We start from the raw sequence: 16,306 nt of genomic DNA, 5'->3' as shown, positions 1-16,306 counted from the left end.
TTTTGACCATGTGGGGATCTTTAACGTGCACTGAAATCTCGAACGCACGGGTGATTTCGCTTTTCGCCTCCAGCAGAAAAGCGGCCGCCGCGGCCAAGAATCGAATCGGCGCCCTTGGAAAGAGCACCACAATGCCATAGCCACTGAGCCACAGCGGCGGGCTTTCGTCTGATGTCCTTGATCACACGGTGCTCGTCCGTTGCTCCCCTACAGCTTCTATTTCCAGGGCGAGGCCGGTAAATGAGTAAAAATCCTATATCCAGGCCTATACTGCACGTGAAGTCAATATTGCCCCTCCCCTTTTTAAACTCTGCAGTTCTACGCTCCGCTCTAGGGCTCTCTCCATACCCTCAGCTTTGGTGTAACATGGCTGCAAGTAGAGTTTAGAGGTTTTTTTTTCTCTTTATTCCTCAAGTGTCCCATCGGTGCATAACACGAAAGGTGGACATGACACGGCACCTGAAAATATAGTTGCAGCAACTTTGGTAGCAGCAACAGATTAAACCCCAGTAATTATGGCGCCACTTCTCCAAGTGCCTCATTGGGGAGGAATTAGTTTGAACTCCCCACGTGGCCCACGTGACTTCTTATTTCTCGCTATCTTCTGTAAGTGTAGATTTTCCCGCCAACTACTGCTGCCAGAACGTTCAGATAGGTGGCAAAGTACCACAATATTTACCACAGTACTGGTACTGTGTCAATAAAAGCGTATAAATGTTCGTAACGCCCTCGTTTCTATTTCAAAGGCGTGCGTGACGTCGAAGAGAGTCTTCAAGAAATTGTATGCAATTCTTGCTGCTTCATTCTTTCGCAGCATTTACGTCGCCTCAATGGACTATCCCAATTGATAGGTTATATCCGCAAAAATCATGTTATACGCCTACATGCACGTCACGGTGATGTCCACCCTTCCCTCCTAACCACCCCACAATCGCATTCCTAACGTTGAGTAACCGAAAACCGAAGCCGGGTCAAGCTGCTGCAGATATATAAATATTTCGCACCTGAAACATCATTGAAATCACCAGCCTATTTACATCCCCTTCAAGACTGTGTATTAATTTTGTGTCAGATGATATCTGTCTCATTTACAGTTCAGATGATGTGCGGAGATACCCTCGGACTGTTTTTGGCTACTTTTAGGCAATGGGGCACTTATTAAATTTCGCGTACGCATTGTGTCATACGTCGGGAACGGAAGGGTGGACCAACGGTCAGATTTTGGAGGGGAGTCGCCACATAATGATTCCGCATTGCAAAGTTCAGTCACAAGGACTGTTTCACAGTAAAACCCGGGTGCGAATGCATTGGGTTCTGAAGCACACATTAAACTGTAAATGTCCGAAAAAAATGGAAGTGCGGAGGTGAACCCCAGTGAAACGACACTGTAGTCGATAAAAGGAATCAAAAGCGGCGAAAATAGACTTTTAAAAAATCGGAGAGAGGGAGAGAGAAAGAAAGAGAGTGAGGGGAAGGTACACGGATGGACAGACAGACGGACAGACAGACAGACAGACAGACAGACACCTACAGAGACAGAGAGTGCGCTTCCATAAAGCGAAAAAAAAAACCTACGGACAAAAAGCATGCTCAAAACGCCTGAAACTACAGCCGGAAAAGAGAGAGAAAAAAAACATCCTAGAAGAAATTAATTCGCACCGAAAAAAAAAAACAGGCCTGTGAAAGCAGCACTAACATTACGCTGAAAAAAAGTTTTTATAGCAGCACGCGCGAAAAGCAACCAAACTGCAAGCATGACAGCAACCCGAAGGAGTTCCTGAACTCAAGGTCGTGAACTGGAATACTGATTTCAGTTAATTATATATACAATACAGTACACTACAGTCATTCCTGCTTTCAACTATAGTTGAAAGCAGGAATGACTATGCGTAGGAAGGGATCGGCAAGAGGGCGTCAGGATATGGTAGCGGCGCGGACACATAGCTGACGGAAGCTAAAAGAAATCGCTGTGAAGTTTTTTTTAGTTTAGCCAATTTTGTGAAAGGGTGACAGGCGTCTATATCGTTGGTTGCTCGCCAACACCGATAGATACGAGATGTATACGATATATGCCCAGTGTATCTCGACACCAACGAGGATGGGACGTCGGGTTATCGCGGTCATTTACAGCTGGCTGCCATCTGTGTTGTCGGATCAGCAAGGCGTCCCTTGCTTCTGATGAAATCAGTTACATAAACGTCTGTGGACTTCTCTACAAACACGAAAGAAGAAGACGAGAAAACGATCTCCCTCTCCTCCCCATACGTCGTCCAAGAACACACAATTGCAAACTTTGGAGTATGCTGTCATCGTATGCCACGCTTGGTATCCTTCGCCTGTAACAACTGCAACGTATCCGATACCTCCTGTTTACGTCTAGAGCCTGCATGGCGTTCGAACAAACAAACACTTCCCGCCATGCAAACCGCAACTGCCTGTTCCCACACTTCCACTTCAGGGACGTTAAAGTTGTCTTTGGCGGGACAATGTTCTTCTTCGAAAAATGATACGGACACCTCTGTTGAGATACACTATAGCTTATGCCACGATGCCTAAAGCCAGACCCCGGCATTTGTGCCACCGCTGTGCACGCAGTGTAGCAGACGTCGTATGTGTGCGTGGTGTCTCACTTCAACGTATACGCAGGGCCGGTCTAAGGCAAGCGTAAATACGCCCAATTTGTGGCCAGTTGGGGCTTGAGTCACGGACTTTGTAGAGCGCTTAACAAAGGGTACTGTTGCGCGCAGTCGAGGACCTGTATTGCTGTTTATGTTACGCTTTATGTGCACCGCGTGACAACATGGTCGCTCTGGCGACGCGTTGTCACGCGGGCGCTCGAGCGCGTGGGACGCGGGAGGAGTCGCATTCGCGTACATCCGTACAATGCAAGAAAGCGCGTGGCTTAACAACGGTGCGAGACGTCAATCACATTCATATCCCTAGGATCCTGGAGCGCAAGCACGGAGCCCTTCGGCAGGGTGTATACAGAGAAGAATCTCAATTCAGTTAATTAACTAAATATTTACGCACTATATACGCAAGTTAACCTCCGTATGTAGTGAAGGCGCGTATGCAGTGAAAGCACACCGTGGTCTTGTTTTTACAGCCATAGACCGCTGTGCATCTTTTTCTGTGTAGGCTGAAGCCTGTTGAAGTAAGAATATATATAAGTAATGAAGTGAAGTTCTCTTTGGAGGCTTTAAAAGTTCGTGCTTTAGGTTGTAGGCGGACAAGGCAACTATGCAGCGTGCATAGGCGTGAAATGATGCGGCGCAATGTGAAAGATTGTAATTGGATTAATTGTTCTACGGCGGTGACGTTGATTTCTTTAGAGAACTGTAAGGCTATAAAGTGAGATGTACCGTCTTGGACTGATTATAGTTCGTTAGCCAGATATGCCCGGGATGGATTCTAGATGTACGAAGCGGATTGTAGCTTTGGGTGTACATATGTTATGCTAGTTTTTAATGTCAGGAGATGCAGGTTTTATATTACGACGCAGGCATCCAAGTGTGCGCACAGTGACTGAGCACATAGGCTGCACGTGCGACGCAAATGACAGAGGTGGGTGCATTTTCACTCCGAGATACTTGTATGACGTGGCCGTGTCGAGATGAAGTGAATTGATAAAGTGGGTATGATGAATAGCGGCGCATTTACGGGATAATGACAAAGATTTGAATTTAGTAAGGTTTAACGGCATCGCTGATTCTTAGCACTATAACGAAACTGTGTCGAGGCCTTAGTTGAGTACGTTTTCAGTATTTCGAATGGCCGAGTATAGGTATATGACACAGACATCTGTAAATAGTCTGTTTCGTTTGTTGGCCAGTCGTTTATGAATATTAAAAATAGAAGAGGTGATAAGCCTGCGCCCTAAGGGACACCGATTATAATTTTAAGTGTGAGTCATGATTATTAGCAGAATGAATTCCTTACGGTTACTGAGGAAGTGCTCAACCAAGGAGGCAATATCCGGTAAAATACCAAGATAACGAAGTTTACAAAGTAATACATTATGAGGCACACCATCAGAGTTTCGGAAAAATGTAGGGACATGGTATCTATCGGAAGGTTATCTTGCACGCTTTGTAGCAGGTCGTGCGTGAATTCGTCTAGTTGGGTCTCGCATGAGAAGTACTTTCGCAAGCTGTGCTGGTAACTATGAAAGTAATTTATCGATTCAAGGTGATTCGCGATTTGAAAAGGTACAATGTATAACGAGTAAAGGTGAAACTTTCGCGAAACCTTCAATATTGTGGAAAGGCCATGGCTTATACGTTTGGATATTTTCCGTAATTTTTAAATATTTTTCTTACTTTTCAGTTTTTCCGAATTTCGACCGATCAAATCTGAATTTACGTTACTATAAGAATTCCATCTGGAACTTCCGCGAAATCTGCATTATTGTGGAGATGCAGGGTGTTACACGGTTAACCAGTTCCCGCAATTATTTTATATTTTACTTATTTTCTGAGTTTTTCGAAATTTTGTACGACCAATTATCTCCATTTACTCTCTTATAACGATTTCAGGTGGAACTTTCCCGCAATATGCATTATTGTGGAAATGCCGTGCGGTATACGTTTTGGCGTTTTCCGTATTTTTTTGTGTTTGTTATTTTTTTTTTCAAAATTTCATTGAAATATCTTCATTTACGTTATTTTAACGATTACATTTGGAACTTCCGCGAAATTTGCATTGTTGTGGAAATGCAGGGCGTTACACCGTTCACCATTTCCCGTAATTATGTCACATTTTTCTTACTTTTTTAGTTTTTCGGAATTTCGTTCGACCAATTATCTCCATTTACGCAATTATAGCGATTGCAGATGAAACTTTCGCGTAATCTGCATTATTGTGGAAATGCCATGCGGTATACGTTCTGACAGTTTCCGTATTTTTTTTTTAAATATTTTCGCTATTCTTTAGTTTTTCAAAATTAGTTTTTGAAAACTCTTTAGTTTTCCAGAATGTGTTTCAGAAATTTAGAAGGAATTCCAGTCAGTAAAATTGGATGGAAAAGTGCTGGATTGGCTCGTTGTACTGTTATGGTAAATTGCAACTATTCGATCTATCTTCCAGCCGTCTGAACTTCAGCTGTTTCTATGCACTGCTTGAAGATGACGCAAAGAATCTGCCTAACCACAGTAACGGTGTTTACTAGAACTCTGTAGGTTATTTGGTCGAATCCTTGGTCTGAAGATATTTTAAGAGCAATCATTAGTTTAGCGATTCCTTTGGGGTAAAATGCAACTTGGGATGTCAGGTAATCGTTTTCACTGGGTAAAGTTACAGAACACGGAGAAGTTATTTAAGGCGGTTGTAACGCGTTCCGTGTCTATTGGTTCTCCGTCTGGGTCAACAGAAGTTCGATGTTGATACTTGAACTTTTGCGAGAATTCAGGGGATTGTCTATGCGTAACATTCTTATGCCCCCTGTCTTAAAGGCGAATTCTTTACACACAGGTTTGGCTGAGTAGTCAAAGACTCGGGTTATTTTATTCTTTTTTGTGTGTTCGTGTGTTTCTTTTCGCCAAATATGTAAATTTAGATTATTATAGCGATTAAGTGCCTTTATTCGCCAGTTATGCATGTTTCCGCAGATGCAAGGCGTAATGCGGGGCTGGTCCTTATTCGCTGTTTTTATTCGTATTTGGAGCGTTCTTTTGCTGGATTTTCTTGTTTAGTCTCCTGTTTTCAGAGGAGATGTACAGGGTGCATATTTTGATCCCGACAGATAATATTCGGGAAAATTTAATTTTTTCCCCAAATTGTCGTGCTTTTTTTCTGGTTTTCCCAATTCTGTTCGACGTATTCGACTGCGTAATTCTGTTTGGTAGCGTAATATGTCACACTGCGTAATATGTCGTAATATTAACCCTAACTGTGATCATTGCATTGCTCGATCTGACCCAAATGCTGTAAGCGCGCAGCGTTCAACTTGGCTAATGCTTCTAAACCTTGCTAAGACAAAATTAATGTATTTCACTAATCAGGCACCCCGACATCAACGTCTTACATGTTAAACAACAGCAGTATGGAGCAGGTTTATACCTACAAATGCCTTTGCGTTGACCAAACCGCTACCTTTACGTGGAATGATCATATTAACCATATTTTCACACTTGCAAACAGTTCTCTTGGCTTTCTGAAACGTAACCTCAAACATGCTCCTTCACACTTACGCAAATTGGCATACACCACACTCGTACGTCATAAAATAGAGTACGCTTCAGCCATATGGGATCATCATCAATCATGCGTAATAAATGACCAAAAATCCCTGCATAACCGTGCTGTACGCTTCATATATTCGGATTACCCACGACACACCAGTGTAAGTACAATCACGCTCAGCTTCAAGTATAGCCGTATCGTCGTTGTGCATCTCGTTCAAACCTTTTTCATAGGCCTTACTATCTGATTCCCCTTCGTAATGACTTCGTTTGTGAACCTCCAGCCATCTTCCCGCATCGTGATCATTCGTGCTAAGTAAAACTGATCGCGTGCCATTCCCTCGCAATTGCTCAATCATTCGTACATACCTCAAACCGCGATAGAATGGACTGATCTGCCATAACACATTGTCGCCGAAACAAATGCATCGAAATTTACAGATGCTTGCGCTGCTGAGCACGAGGTCGCGGGTTCGATTCCCGGCCGCGGCGGCTGCTTTTCTGATGGAGGCGAAAAGCAAAAACGCCCGTGTGTACGAAATTTCGGAGCACGTTAAAGATCCCCAGGTGGTCAAAATTAATCCGGAGCCCTCCACTACGGCGCGCCTCATCGCCTGCGTTGCGTCGGCGCGTTAAACCCTACAATCAATCAATCAATCATCAATCAATTTACAGATGCTCTGCACAGTAACATGTATACCTAGTACATACCCTTTCACTGCGTCACTTGAAACTTTATCTGTCCCTTTTATTTTCATTCTTCTCCTTTCCTTTCCTTTTCTTTTCTTTTTTTTTTTTCCCGCGGGCCAGTAAACGTCTGCGTGAGATTGGTGTTAGTTTTGAAATGCTGTTCCGGCAACCATTTTTATTCTGTGCCCTCTCTATGTGTATGTTTTTGCGTGACGTGCCGTAACATATTTTACTGTATTGTGTTTCTGAATTTTATTTAAATTGGTGCACTCCACTCCGCTTAATTAATATGATGTTCACCGTTTGTAATACCCTCCCCAGAGGTCATTTAGGGTTATTTTGAATAAAATGAAATGTCCACCTTGTGTTACTTCCGATTATTTTTTATTTTTATTTTTTATTTATTTTCGATTTATTTATTTATTTATTTATTTATTTATTTATTTATTTATTTATTTATTTATTTATTTATTTATTTATTTATACCGTCAACCGTTATTTGAGGCTCTTTACAGAAAGGGGAACAAAAGATAACGGCAAAAAATAGAACAAAAACAGGCACTGACAACTTGGAAATCAGGTGTCTATCGTGTGCAAAGTAAACATCAAAAACTTCGATATTTCTTAACATCAGAGCTTCGAACAATATGTTGTGGCGGTTTGTTCCATGTCTCTATAAGACTTGTCTTGTATTGTCCTGTGCGGAATCTATTTATTTTGCATTGTGTGTGAATACTTTCTCTACTTGTCCAGGGATTACTCTTGTTTGTTTTGTTAATCCAATGGCAACAAGTCTGTCTATGCAACTGTTTATTAATAATTTGAAGTTTTCTCATAGTCAACTGACTTGCTTTCGTAGGCTAGCTTGAAATCATCCCCCGCAGCTCCGACAAATTATAAAATTCAGTTATCGTCTGCCCCCGTACGGTCGCTAACAGGCACCCGAACAAAGGGTCGTTTGCGAGGTTCTGTACCAGACATATGCTCCACCGAAATCAGTTTGTGGTCAGATATGCCTTTTTGAGCCATGACCCTGAGTAAATGTGTTACTTCCGCCAGTTATGCATCTTTGTAGAAAGCTAGGGCGTTATTAGTTTCCCCGTTTTGGCTATTTTTTATTCGTCTTTCGAATGTACTTTTGCGTGCTTTTGTAGTTTAGTCTTCATTTTTTTGGAAGAGCTGTGTACGATGCATATTGTTGATTTGGTCAGGTCATTTTAGTGAAAATTTTATATTTTCCTTTTTTTTTTGTCCAAATTCTCTCTGACCAATTATTTCCATTTACGGTAATATAACGATCTTTCTTCTCCTATTCTGCATTTTTCTGCGAATGGTGGGCGTGACGCGGTCCCGGCTGAGAATGCTACTCGGCAAAGATTGCTACGCATTAAAAAAGACGTTTCAAGCTTCGGGCTACCAGCAAGCAGCTTCTTTTTCTTCTGTTTTATTCCACGAACCTCCGCGCCGTAATAATCACCGAAGGTGACACTAACTGTCCCCTATCGAGAGCCGTGGTCATGGCCTCTTACTTGTAACTTCAAGAAAGAGGTAGCCTCCGCAAGGCCATACTGGAGGTGTCAAAGAAATTCTCTGGGCGTGTGACTTTAGCCGACCCGATAACGGCCGAAGTTCCCAGACTGGGCGTCTCCTAATGAAGAGGCTGTGGCAGGACGGCCTGGAGTATAGGGCTGTCTATAGATAACAAAGTTTTATCTCTCTCAAAGGCTGGGCGAAGAATATTTCAACCACGTGACTGACGTACATAGTGAACCACTGAATGCCTTGCGCTCTTCGTGGGTGCGTACAAATACTTGTTAATGTGTTTGCATGAGGAGGTGTTTTATGTTTATGCTAACAAGTATGCTAGCGCCTCTATTTTTGCCTCGCTGGTATCCGGGGTATTGTAATGGGACGGCGTTTTTTTTTTTTTTTTTTTAACTCGGTAGATCGAGAATCTGGCCGACCGTCGTTGAAGGAATTTAAGGAGACACTTTAGACTGCTTTCGTCTTTAGACTGCTTTCGTGTGGAATTGTGAAAGCATGTCATTTTATTTCAAGCTACGCGATACACTATGTCTAATGGCAGGTCTTAGTGACCATGTACCGTTTTGAAGTATACAGTGGGGCGGTTGTGTTTTCTGACTACATTCTCATGATGTTTTTCTCTTTGGGTCGTCTCCGTTGTCTCTTTGGTCTCCTTTACGGTGTTGGACGGTATGCATGGGGCCCTCGAGATTGTTTCCTTTGTTTTGTTTTCTTCTTTTTCGCCCTTGGTAACCCTACATATTCGCTACTACTGTAACCATGGTTGGCTACTTCTGCAAAACGTGCTGTTGGGATAGTTGGTACATACTGAATGGGAGGCTTAGCACACACACACACACAAAAGAGACGAGAACTGTGGCAGACGAGACAGGCGCTACTGCCAAGTGAGGTTATTTCGAAAAGTACAAGCATATACATTGCGGACATACCTGGAAGAAAGTAGAAAGGAAGGGAAAAGGACACACCACGGGCATCTGGCACAGCACGAACATCAGAAAAAAGTTTGTAGAAATGCACTTTCCTTATCATAGATAGAAAGCGACGGCACACTCACGCACATGCGCCTTTTCTACAAACTGTTTTCTGGTGTTCCTTCTGTGCCAGATGCCCGTGGTGTGTCTTTTTTCCTCCTCCATTTTGTATTGCGTGTATACCCGCCATGTATATACTTGTACTTTTCGAAATAAGCTTCGTTCAATGTTAGTAGCGCCTGTCTCGCCTGCCACCGTCCTCGTCTTTGTGTGTGTGTGTGCGTGCGTGTGCGTGTGCGTGTGCGTGTGTGTGCGTGTGCGTGTGTGTGCGTGTGTGTGTGTGTGTGTTTTAAGCCTCCCATTCTTCTCTTCTGTAATTGGTGTGCCCATATTACTTCTTTTGGCCTCGATACACGTCTCCAACAAAGGTCTCCAAGTCGAAGGCCACAACGAGCTGGCTACAGATAACGCGTTGTGACCTTTTGGGTGGGAAAGTCGCCTTTTGTTTGTTAAATTCAAGACTCCGCAATGGTGCAGGGGACGCAGGACGCGAGTTCGAATCCTAGACGAACTTAAATACATTTTCTCTGCTTTTATTAAAGCGAATCTTCCTATTCCTTACTGATGGCGTCGAAGTCCGAGCAAACCGAACCGCGGAAAGGCCAACTTTACACGATCGGTTTCAAAACACGATGATGATAATAAGCGAAGGCACATCAAACACCTCAAAAGAAAAAAAAACTCCAGTGGTCGGAAAGAACCAGCTTCTCTCGCGTTATGAAGCCGACGTCTGTCTGATTGCGCCACTTTGACACGGTCGGATCAATTTGGATTCTGGACTTCGACTTAGACTAGGTTACATGGGAGAAAGCTTCGCATTTTACATCCTTCATCTTAAAAAAGGGCCATTAATTTTTTTTTTTTGTTTTGCATGCACTATCGGCATTTTTTCGGACTATATATAGGCCGCGCCGACGCCGGACGCCCCCTCTTTGCTGAATGAGACATTTATTAATTTTGCAATAAAAAAACGTGCTTGTGTTGGAAATAAACTTACGCAAACTTGTATAACTAGGCCATGACGTTTTTTTAGCAAAATTATTTACAATATGCATACAGATGTGCATCAAGTGATTGCAAGGGTTGACAGAAGAACACACGCACACAAAGACGCACGTGCTCTTGCTTCCGGGATATGATGTGCGAGCCCAGAGTCAGTTGGTGTAAACCGACCGTGAGATAAGCTGAAAGCCAAAGAGCGGTGATGAAGTGGGTCAAGGAATCAGGCGACAGTATCACTTCCGTACCGCTTAGAGGCCGCGTTCGTGAAAACAGAACCGGTATGAATGGAGAAGTCTGGAGTAAAGCCATCTGTGGCGGTACGAGGGAACCACGGGTGCCTTTCCGGATCCAACCCACGTACTGACTCCCATCCACTCTGGTGCTTCACAATGGACTCCATGGGGCTCCTCGTCCCCGCTCAAATACATTATAAGTGCCGCACTGTCCACTGCTCCATCTGCTCGAAACGCCTCTACATTAAGTACGAGCGTTGGGTGCTGTCAACCGCATCAGCTCATTTCACCCTCCGTAGCGAGTGCCGACCAATGACGTGGACGCAATCACGGAGGAGTGGGCACGCGGCAGCCGTACAAGGACGTGTCCACCGGATTACAGCTGAAATACCCCCACAGATCGGCGACTCTAGCTAACTCAAGGTGGACCTAGCGACTGCGTCGCGGCCTTTGACATGTAAGCGTGCGTTGGAGACATGTGCTCAGGAGTACGACATTCATTTGAGGCCGCGATTTAAACGAGCATCAATTATGCGAGTAGCAAATAACGCTCTCTCTATAGTGTGCTCTTTACTCGGTGATGTATGCGCGGAGTCATAGCTACGGAGGGAAGGTAAAAACGACTCAAAATTAAACTGCTAGTAATGATAATGAGAGGCGACGCTCTGCTAACGGACACAGATGGCTTCGCTATCACTACGTCCTCGTAATTTTTTTTTTTACTTTGTCAGCAATAGTTGGGGCGTATCGGCCAAATTTTCACGGTGATCGGTTCATTTTCTTGTCGTTCTGTCAACAGAGTCTGTGATAGAGAAGCGGATAACGACAGAGCGGAGATAGAGCGCGCGTAGCCTCCGGTAAGCTGGCCACGTTTCCATGGAAACTGGAATCCCAGGGTGTCAGCTGCCGCTGCCTCGACGGTTCTAGTGGCTCCCGCGGTCGCTGGTACGTGTTTAAAGTGGCGCCGCCTGAAACTAGTGCGGGCGGCAGAGGGGATGGATTGGGAATCACGGCGGCGACGGGTGCGTACTGGCGCGTGTGCAACAAATGGAGTTAATGAAGCTACAGGCAGTGAATGCGCTGCTAAAGTTAGTTTAAAGTAAGTGATTGCCAGTGGCGTAGCCAGAAATATTTTTCGGGGGGTGTTACACGCCGCAGCGAAAAAAACAGAAAGATAGCCCAATATTTTATCCCTTTTTTGTTTATCAATATACCGATGCGGAGTGTCAACGGCGCGGACAAAAAAAATCCGAAATTCGAAGGGCACGGAGGGTAAAATGCACTGCTCAGGAAATTTTCCGAGTGTTATGACACCAAAGCCCCCATCCCCGCATATATTTTTTTGGTGATCGCTTAAGCGTGCAGATCGCTGAGCACCCTCGGCACGGTGTACGAGGTAAGTGCGAGAAGCACCGCGTTGTGGGCTGCTAAAGCCGGAGGCAAGGTCTGCAAATGAGGCTGAGCCTCCATTTCACCAAGAGAGTGCAGGCTACGGCCTCTCCGCACTGCACTCAGCCAGTACAAGTTAACCGGACTGGGCAGCACTCATATCGCAGTATGTGGGCTATTGGCCCTCATCCAGGTGGTGCACCCCCCCCCTTCCCCCCCCCCCCTATAAATATTGAGCTCTGCAGTTTGGCTGAGTATCGTATGTGAACAGCAACACAACCACATTGCTAAGCCCGATGGCCGAATGGAAACTCTTGCTTTATCTCTCGTGAAATGAGGCAACCGTGTGAGCGTATTATCGATACACCTTGCGCACAGTGCTTTTAATTTCATGACCCATACTGTGCAGGTGAGTGGCATTTTAAAGCTTTCGCTGAATATTATAGGCGGTCATTTATTCGCTGGCTGTAAATGTCTCTCGCATGCCTGTAGACTTCGATGCAAATGTCGCGGCCAGCGCATTCCGAAATGCCTAAACTTGCCAAGACACCTCATTGTACAAAACGGACGGAAATTCTGACTGCGCCCAACTGTCTTATGTTGCTATTCAGGAAACTACGGTACGGCGTTGTACAGTATAGATGGCCTGCACGGCAGAATGGTGGGCTCGCGGAATAGTAGCAAGCTGCGCGAAATAGTGACACAAAGGTACGAGAATAAGTTATTTTAATAGTGGAGCTGTGCATAGGTATTGTGTCTCTGCTGATATTGTGTGACGCTCTCCCTGGAGCAGGTTTTTCCTAGAACCACTAAATAAGCTGGGCTTAAGAGTAACGACAGTGATGCACGGCGGCAACCATTTTGGTGCCTGGCGCGTGGGTTGCCATCTTTATGCGCCATATTGCGGCTAATATTGACGGGTGGAATTATTCTGGGCGCCGTTTGGCAACCATGACAGCTGTGTTTACTTTTGGAAGATTTAGACACAGCGCGCCGGAGCGATGGGGTAAGGCTCGGTTACGCTAACGTAGCTTATTTAGTGGCTCTAGGTTACGCTAGAGCCACTAATTAAGCCACGCGTTTGAAGTGGCTACAGGTTACGCTAGGCCACTGTCGTTCTTTCCCAGCGGGAAGCGATGCATGCGTTTTACACCTTCCCGCCGGATGAAATAGCTCAGTACAGAGCGACACGGCATCGCTACTCTGTCTGGGGGCTTAAAAACTCACTCTCTACGTGTCATACAGCCACACCGCGCTCCGAAAAACACGACTTATCGAAGAGCGTGCGCACGGCAACACACAGGCACCAAAATGTCAGCTCCCATGAGTCTTCCGGGGGTAAACAAATGTCACGTGACACTGTTCGATCAATGACCGCGGTCGGCGGCATACAACAATGACAGAAAAAAGAACCGATTCTCTGAAAACCGATCTGGTTTCTACGCCGCGCGAAAGCTGGCTACCAGTATAGAAAACAAAAAATAGTGCAGAGTCCTAGGGCCTTCATATTAACATACAAGACGCCTTATATTGCACCTGAAAGGATGCCTTCCCAGCAGTGCATGGTGCTTAGAGGTGAAGCCGATATAGGGGACCGGTGTAGGCTTGTTCTTTGTAAGCTGGCTTTCCTGCATGATGTGTTGCACAGTGAAACATGGCCAGTTTATGGAAGGTGCGTGACCACGGGAAATGGCTCTTACTCTTGTGTCATCGAGGCATCCCAAACAAATTTTGTGCATTGAGCCGCTAAGATGACTGTGCCATTACGCGGAGTTTCACTTTCTTTTCGCAATTATTTAGTACACAGTGACCTTGTAAACATTACAAAATTGATGTCTGTGGTGACTACATGACCATGTGCTTAGGGAGTATGTTTACAAAAAATGCCTGTAACTGTTGTTTTAACGTAACTATTCAGAAAGAAATAAAATGACAATAAGCCGGTAACAGGACTCTAACACTACACACGACAGCTTCGCCGGTCATCCTTCTTCACACAGTGGATGGACAGTGAATGTTTTTGCTTTATTGGAGCACGACAACGTTTTGGAAAACACGGTCGAGACTTGTGAGCAATGGGCAACCGCGTACATGACTCAAAACTGTTGGTAGAGAAGCCCACGAAGTACTAGTAAGCGAGCATTTAAACTGTCATGACCGGCTGTTTCACCGCAATGTTGCTGAAGACTGAAGAGCGTCAACAAGAACTCAAAGACCGGCCGAACGCTCACGTCAACGGAGTGCGCTCAGTAGCAGTGACCAATATCTCCCGTATTAAGCGTTAAGTATACTCCCTCAGTGTCTGTACAGCGCGAAAAGGTCGCACAAACCGTGACCCCGCGCTCCTCTCTGCAAGACACGGCGTGCCGGCGCGAAAGAACCCCACGGTCACCCGAATCGACCCCATCCGCTTCTTTATACGGATCGCGACATGACCGCGCGGCGCTACGACCATCGTCGCGTTCATTATGGAGAGCCGCCGCCCGCACCGCACCTCACCATCGCTGCCTCCTCGGCGCGACATAAAAGCGAGCGCGCTGCTCTCGGAAATGGAGCGATCGAGTGTGGCGGGCGCCCTCCTCTTCCCCCGTCCGGCTACTACCGTCGGCGGTGGGCGGCGCCCGCATAATGCGGGCGGACCGGCGCGGCGGCCAATGAGACGGGCGAGTCGTGCACGGGGCGCCCCATGCATTGATCCGCGACCGCGAGGCGAACCGAGTCGTGTATAATTCATAGCGGCGGGAAGCGGGGACGCGCACGGCGCTCCGATGTACCCGACGGCCGCCGGGCCGCTCACGCTCACGCACCGGCCCAACAGCTCTTTCCTCGTGGACAACCTGCTGGCAAGAGGGGCCGAGGCTCCCGCCGTCGCTTCTTCACCCCCGGTCCTGGTCGCGGGCGGAGGATCGCCGTCGTCCCCGCGAGAACACCTCCTGCAGCCGCTGCTCGGAGGGCCCGGTGCGCAGCTGCCGCACCACCTGGACTGCTGTTCTTCCTCCGGCGGCATGACGCCGAAAGACGACGAGGACGAGATGCGCACGCCCCCGCCGCCGCTCAAGTTCGGAGTGACGGCAATCCTCGCCGACCACGGGGGAGCGGCCACAGTGCACGCCCGGGACAAGGAGAGGATCTTCGGAGGCGCGGCCAGGAGCGCGGCCGCGGCGTCCCTGCTTGCGGCGGCCACAGGTGCGTAGTCGTGGTACTTGCTCTAATAGTCCCCACAACCCTTTCCGCCTGCCAACCTTTCGTGGCCACTGGACACGTTGTCATGCGTGCAGCTTGCGGCATAACCCCCCTCCCTTGGTTCGGTGACTGCTTTGGTCTAAATACCGTCACCCCCTCTACATAAGCCGTGGTCCGATATAGCAGTGGCGACAGTTTCGGTATCGCCTGTCCGCAGCGGGCTTTCACAGCAATACGCTCCCTTCCCGCGCCGCGCGCATTTGAATAAGGAACGTAAGTTCGACGTGGCAGGAATGTAGTTATGGTGTGTCACACAACGAGCCTCCTCCTTCGTGAAGGTGACATAGCTGAAATGAAAGCCGGAGTGCTTACTGAGCTTAAATATAAAGAGAAAAATGCGTATGGCGTCGTCTTTGCCACTTATGCCCAAAACAAGCCATACATAAATTAAATCATTTTTACGCGTGAGCGCATGTGTTCTAAACCTTGAGGATTCGCGTCGCAGGTGTTTGAGGCTCCACGATAAAACTTGGCACATCGCCAAGGAGGATGTCAGCGGCGTCGTTGTCATAGAGTAATAGGGTACGTAACTGCGCTGTTAAAAAAACGACCGGACGCTTTGATAAATACGAAGATAATGCTTACGCAGTGATGAAAGGAATGAGAAAAAAATACCCAAGCGAAATACGGAAAATACGCTCACGTACCATTCGTGAAAAGCCGCGTAATTTATTTCTTGCCACCTCTCGAACAGTGACACTTTTTCGCCACTTATTCGAATCGACCCGCGGGCGTGTTTAAACCGACACTTAAGTATATTGTTTCATCAACAGCGTGGTTTCCCGCAGTGAGACACCCTCGACTGAGCTTTTGAAAAGTGTCAGCTGGCTCCGACGATTCGAGGAATTCTCTCCGCCGAGAAACGAAAACGGTCGGCCACGGGGCGCTTAGCCACTCGACACCACCGAATCTGCCGCCCCAAGGCGCCCAGAAAAACGCAATTTACTGCCACGGCCGCGCAGCGAGGAGCCGAGATTCTCAAGGGAACGAACGC

The 16,306-nt window shown here is 46.5% G+C and overlaps 1 protein-coding gene across 1 annotated transcript in view; it reads left to right on the top strand.

The window, feature by feature from the left end:
* The first annotated feature begins 14,672 nt into the window (after positions 1-14,672).
* LOC144175917 (uncharacterized) overlaps positions 14,673-16,306 on the top strand; it is a 138,776-nt gene continuing 137,142 nt past the window's right edge. Inside the window, exon 1 of the mRNA XM_077704991.1 lies at positions 14,673-15,255. Coding sequence (XP_077561117.1) covers positions 14,838-15,255 — 418 coding nt within the window. The 5' untranslated portion in view covers positions 14,673-14,837. The remainder of the gene's footprint in view (positions 15,256-16,306) is intronic.

This window comes from Haemaphysalis longicornis, unplaced genomic scaffold, assembly GCF_048455015.1.
Source record: "Haemaphysalis longicornis isolate Haplotype H1 unplaced genomic scaffold, Haemaphysalis longicornis Haplotype H1 scaffold_3, whole genome shotgun sequence".
NCBI lineage: Eukaryota > Metazoa > Arthropoda > Arachnida > Ixodida > Ixodidae > Haemaphysalis > Haemaphysalis longicornis.
Note: the sequence above shows the minus strand (reverse complement) of the source record. Positions and strands in the feature narration are given on the sequence as shown.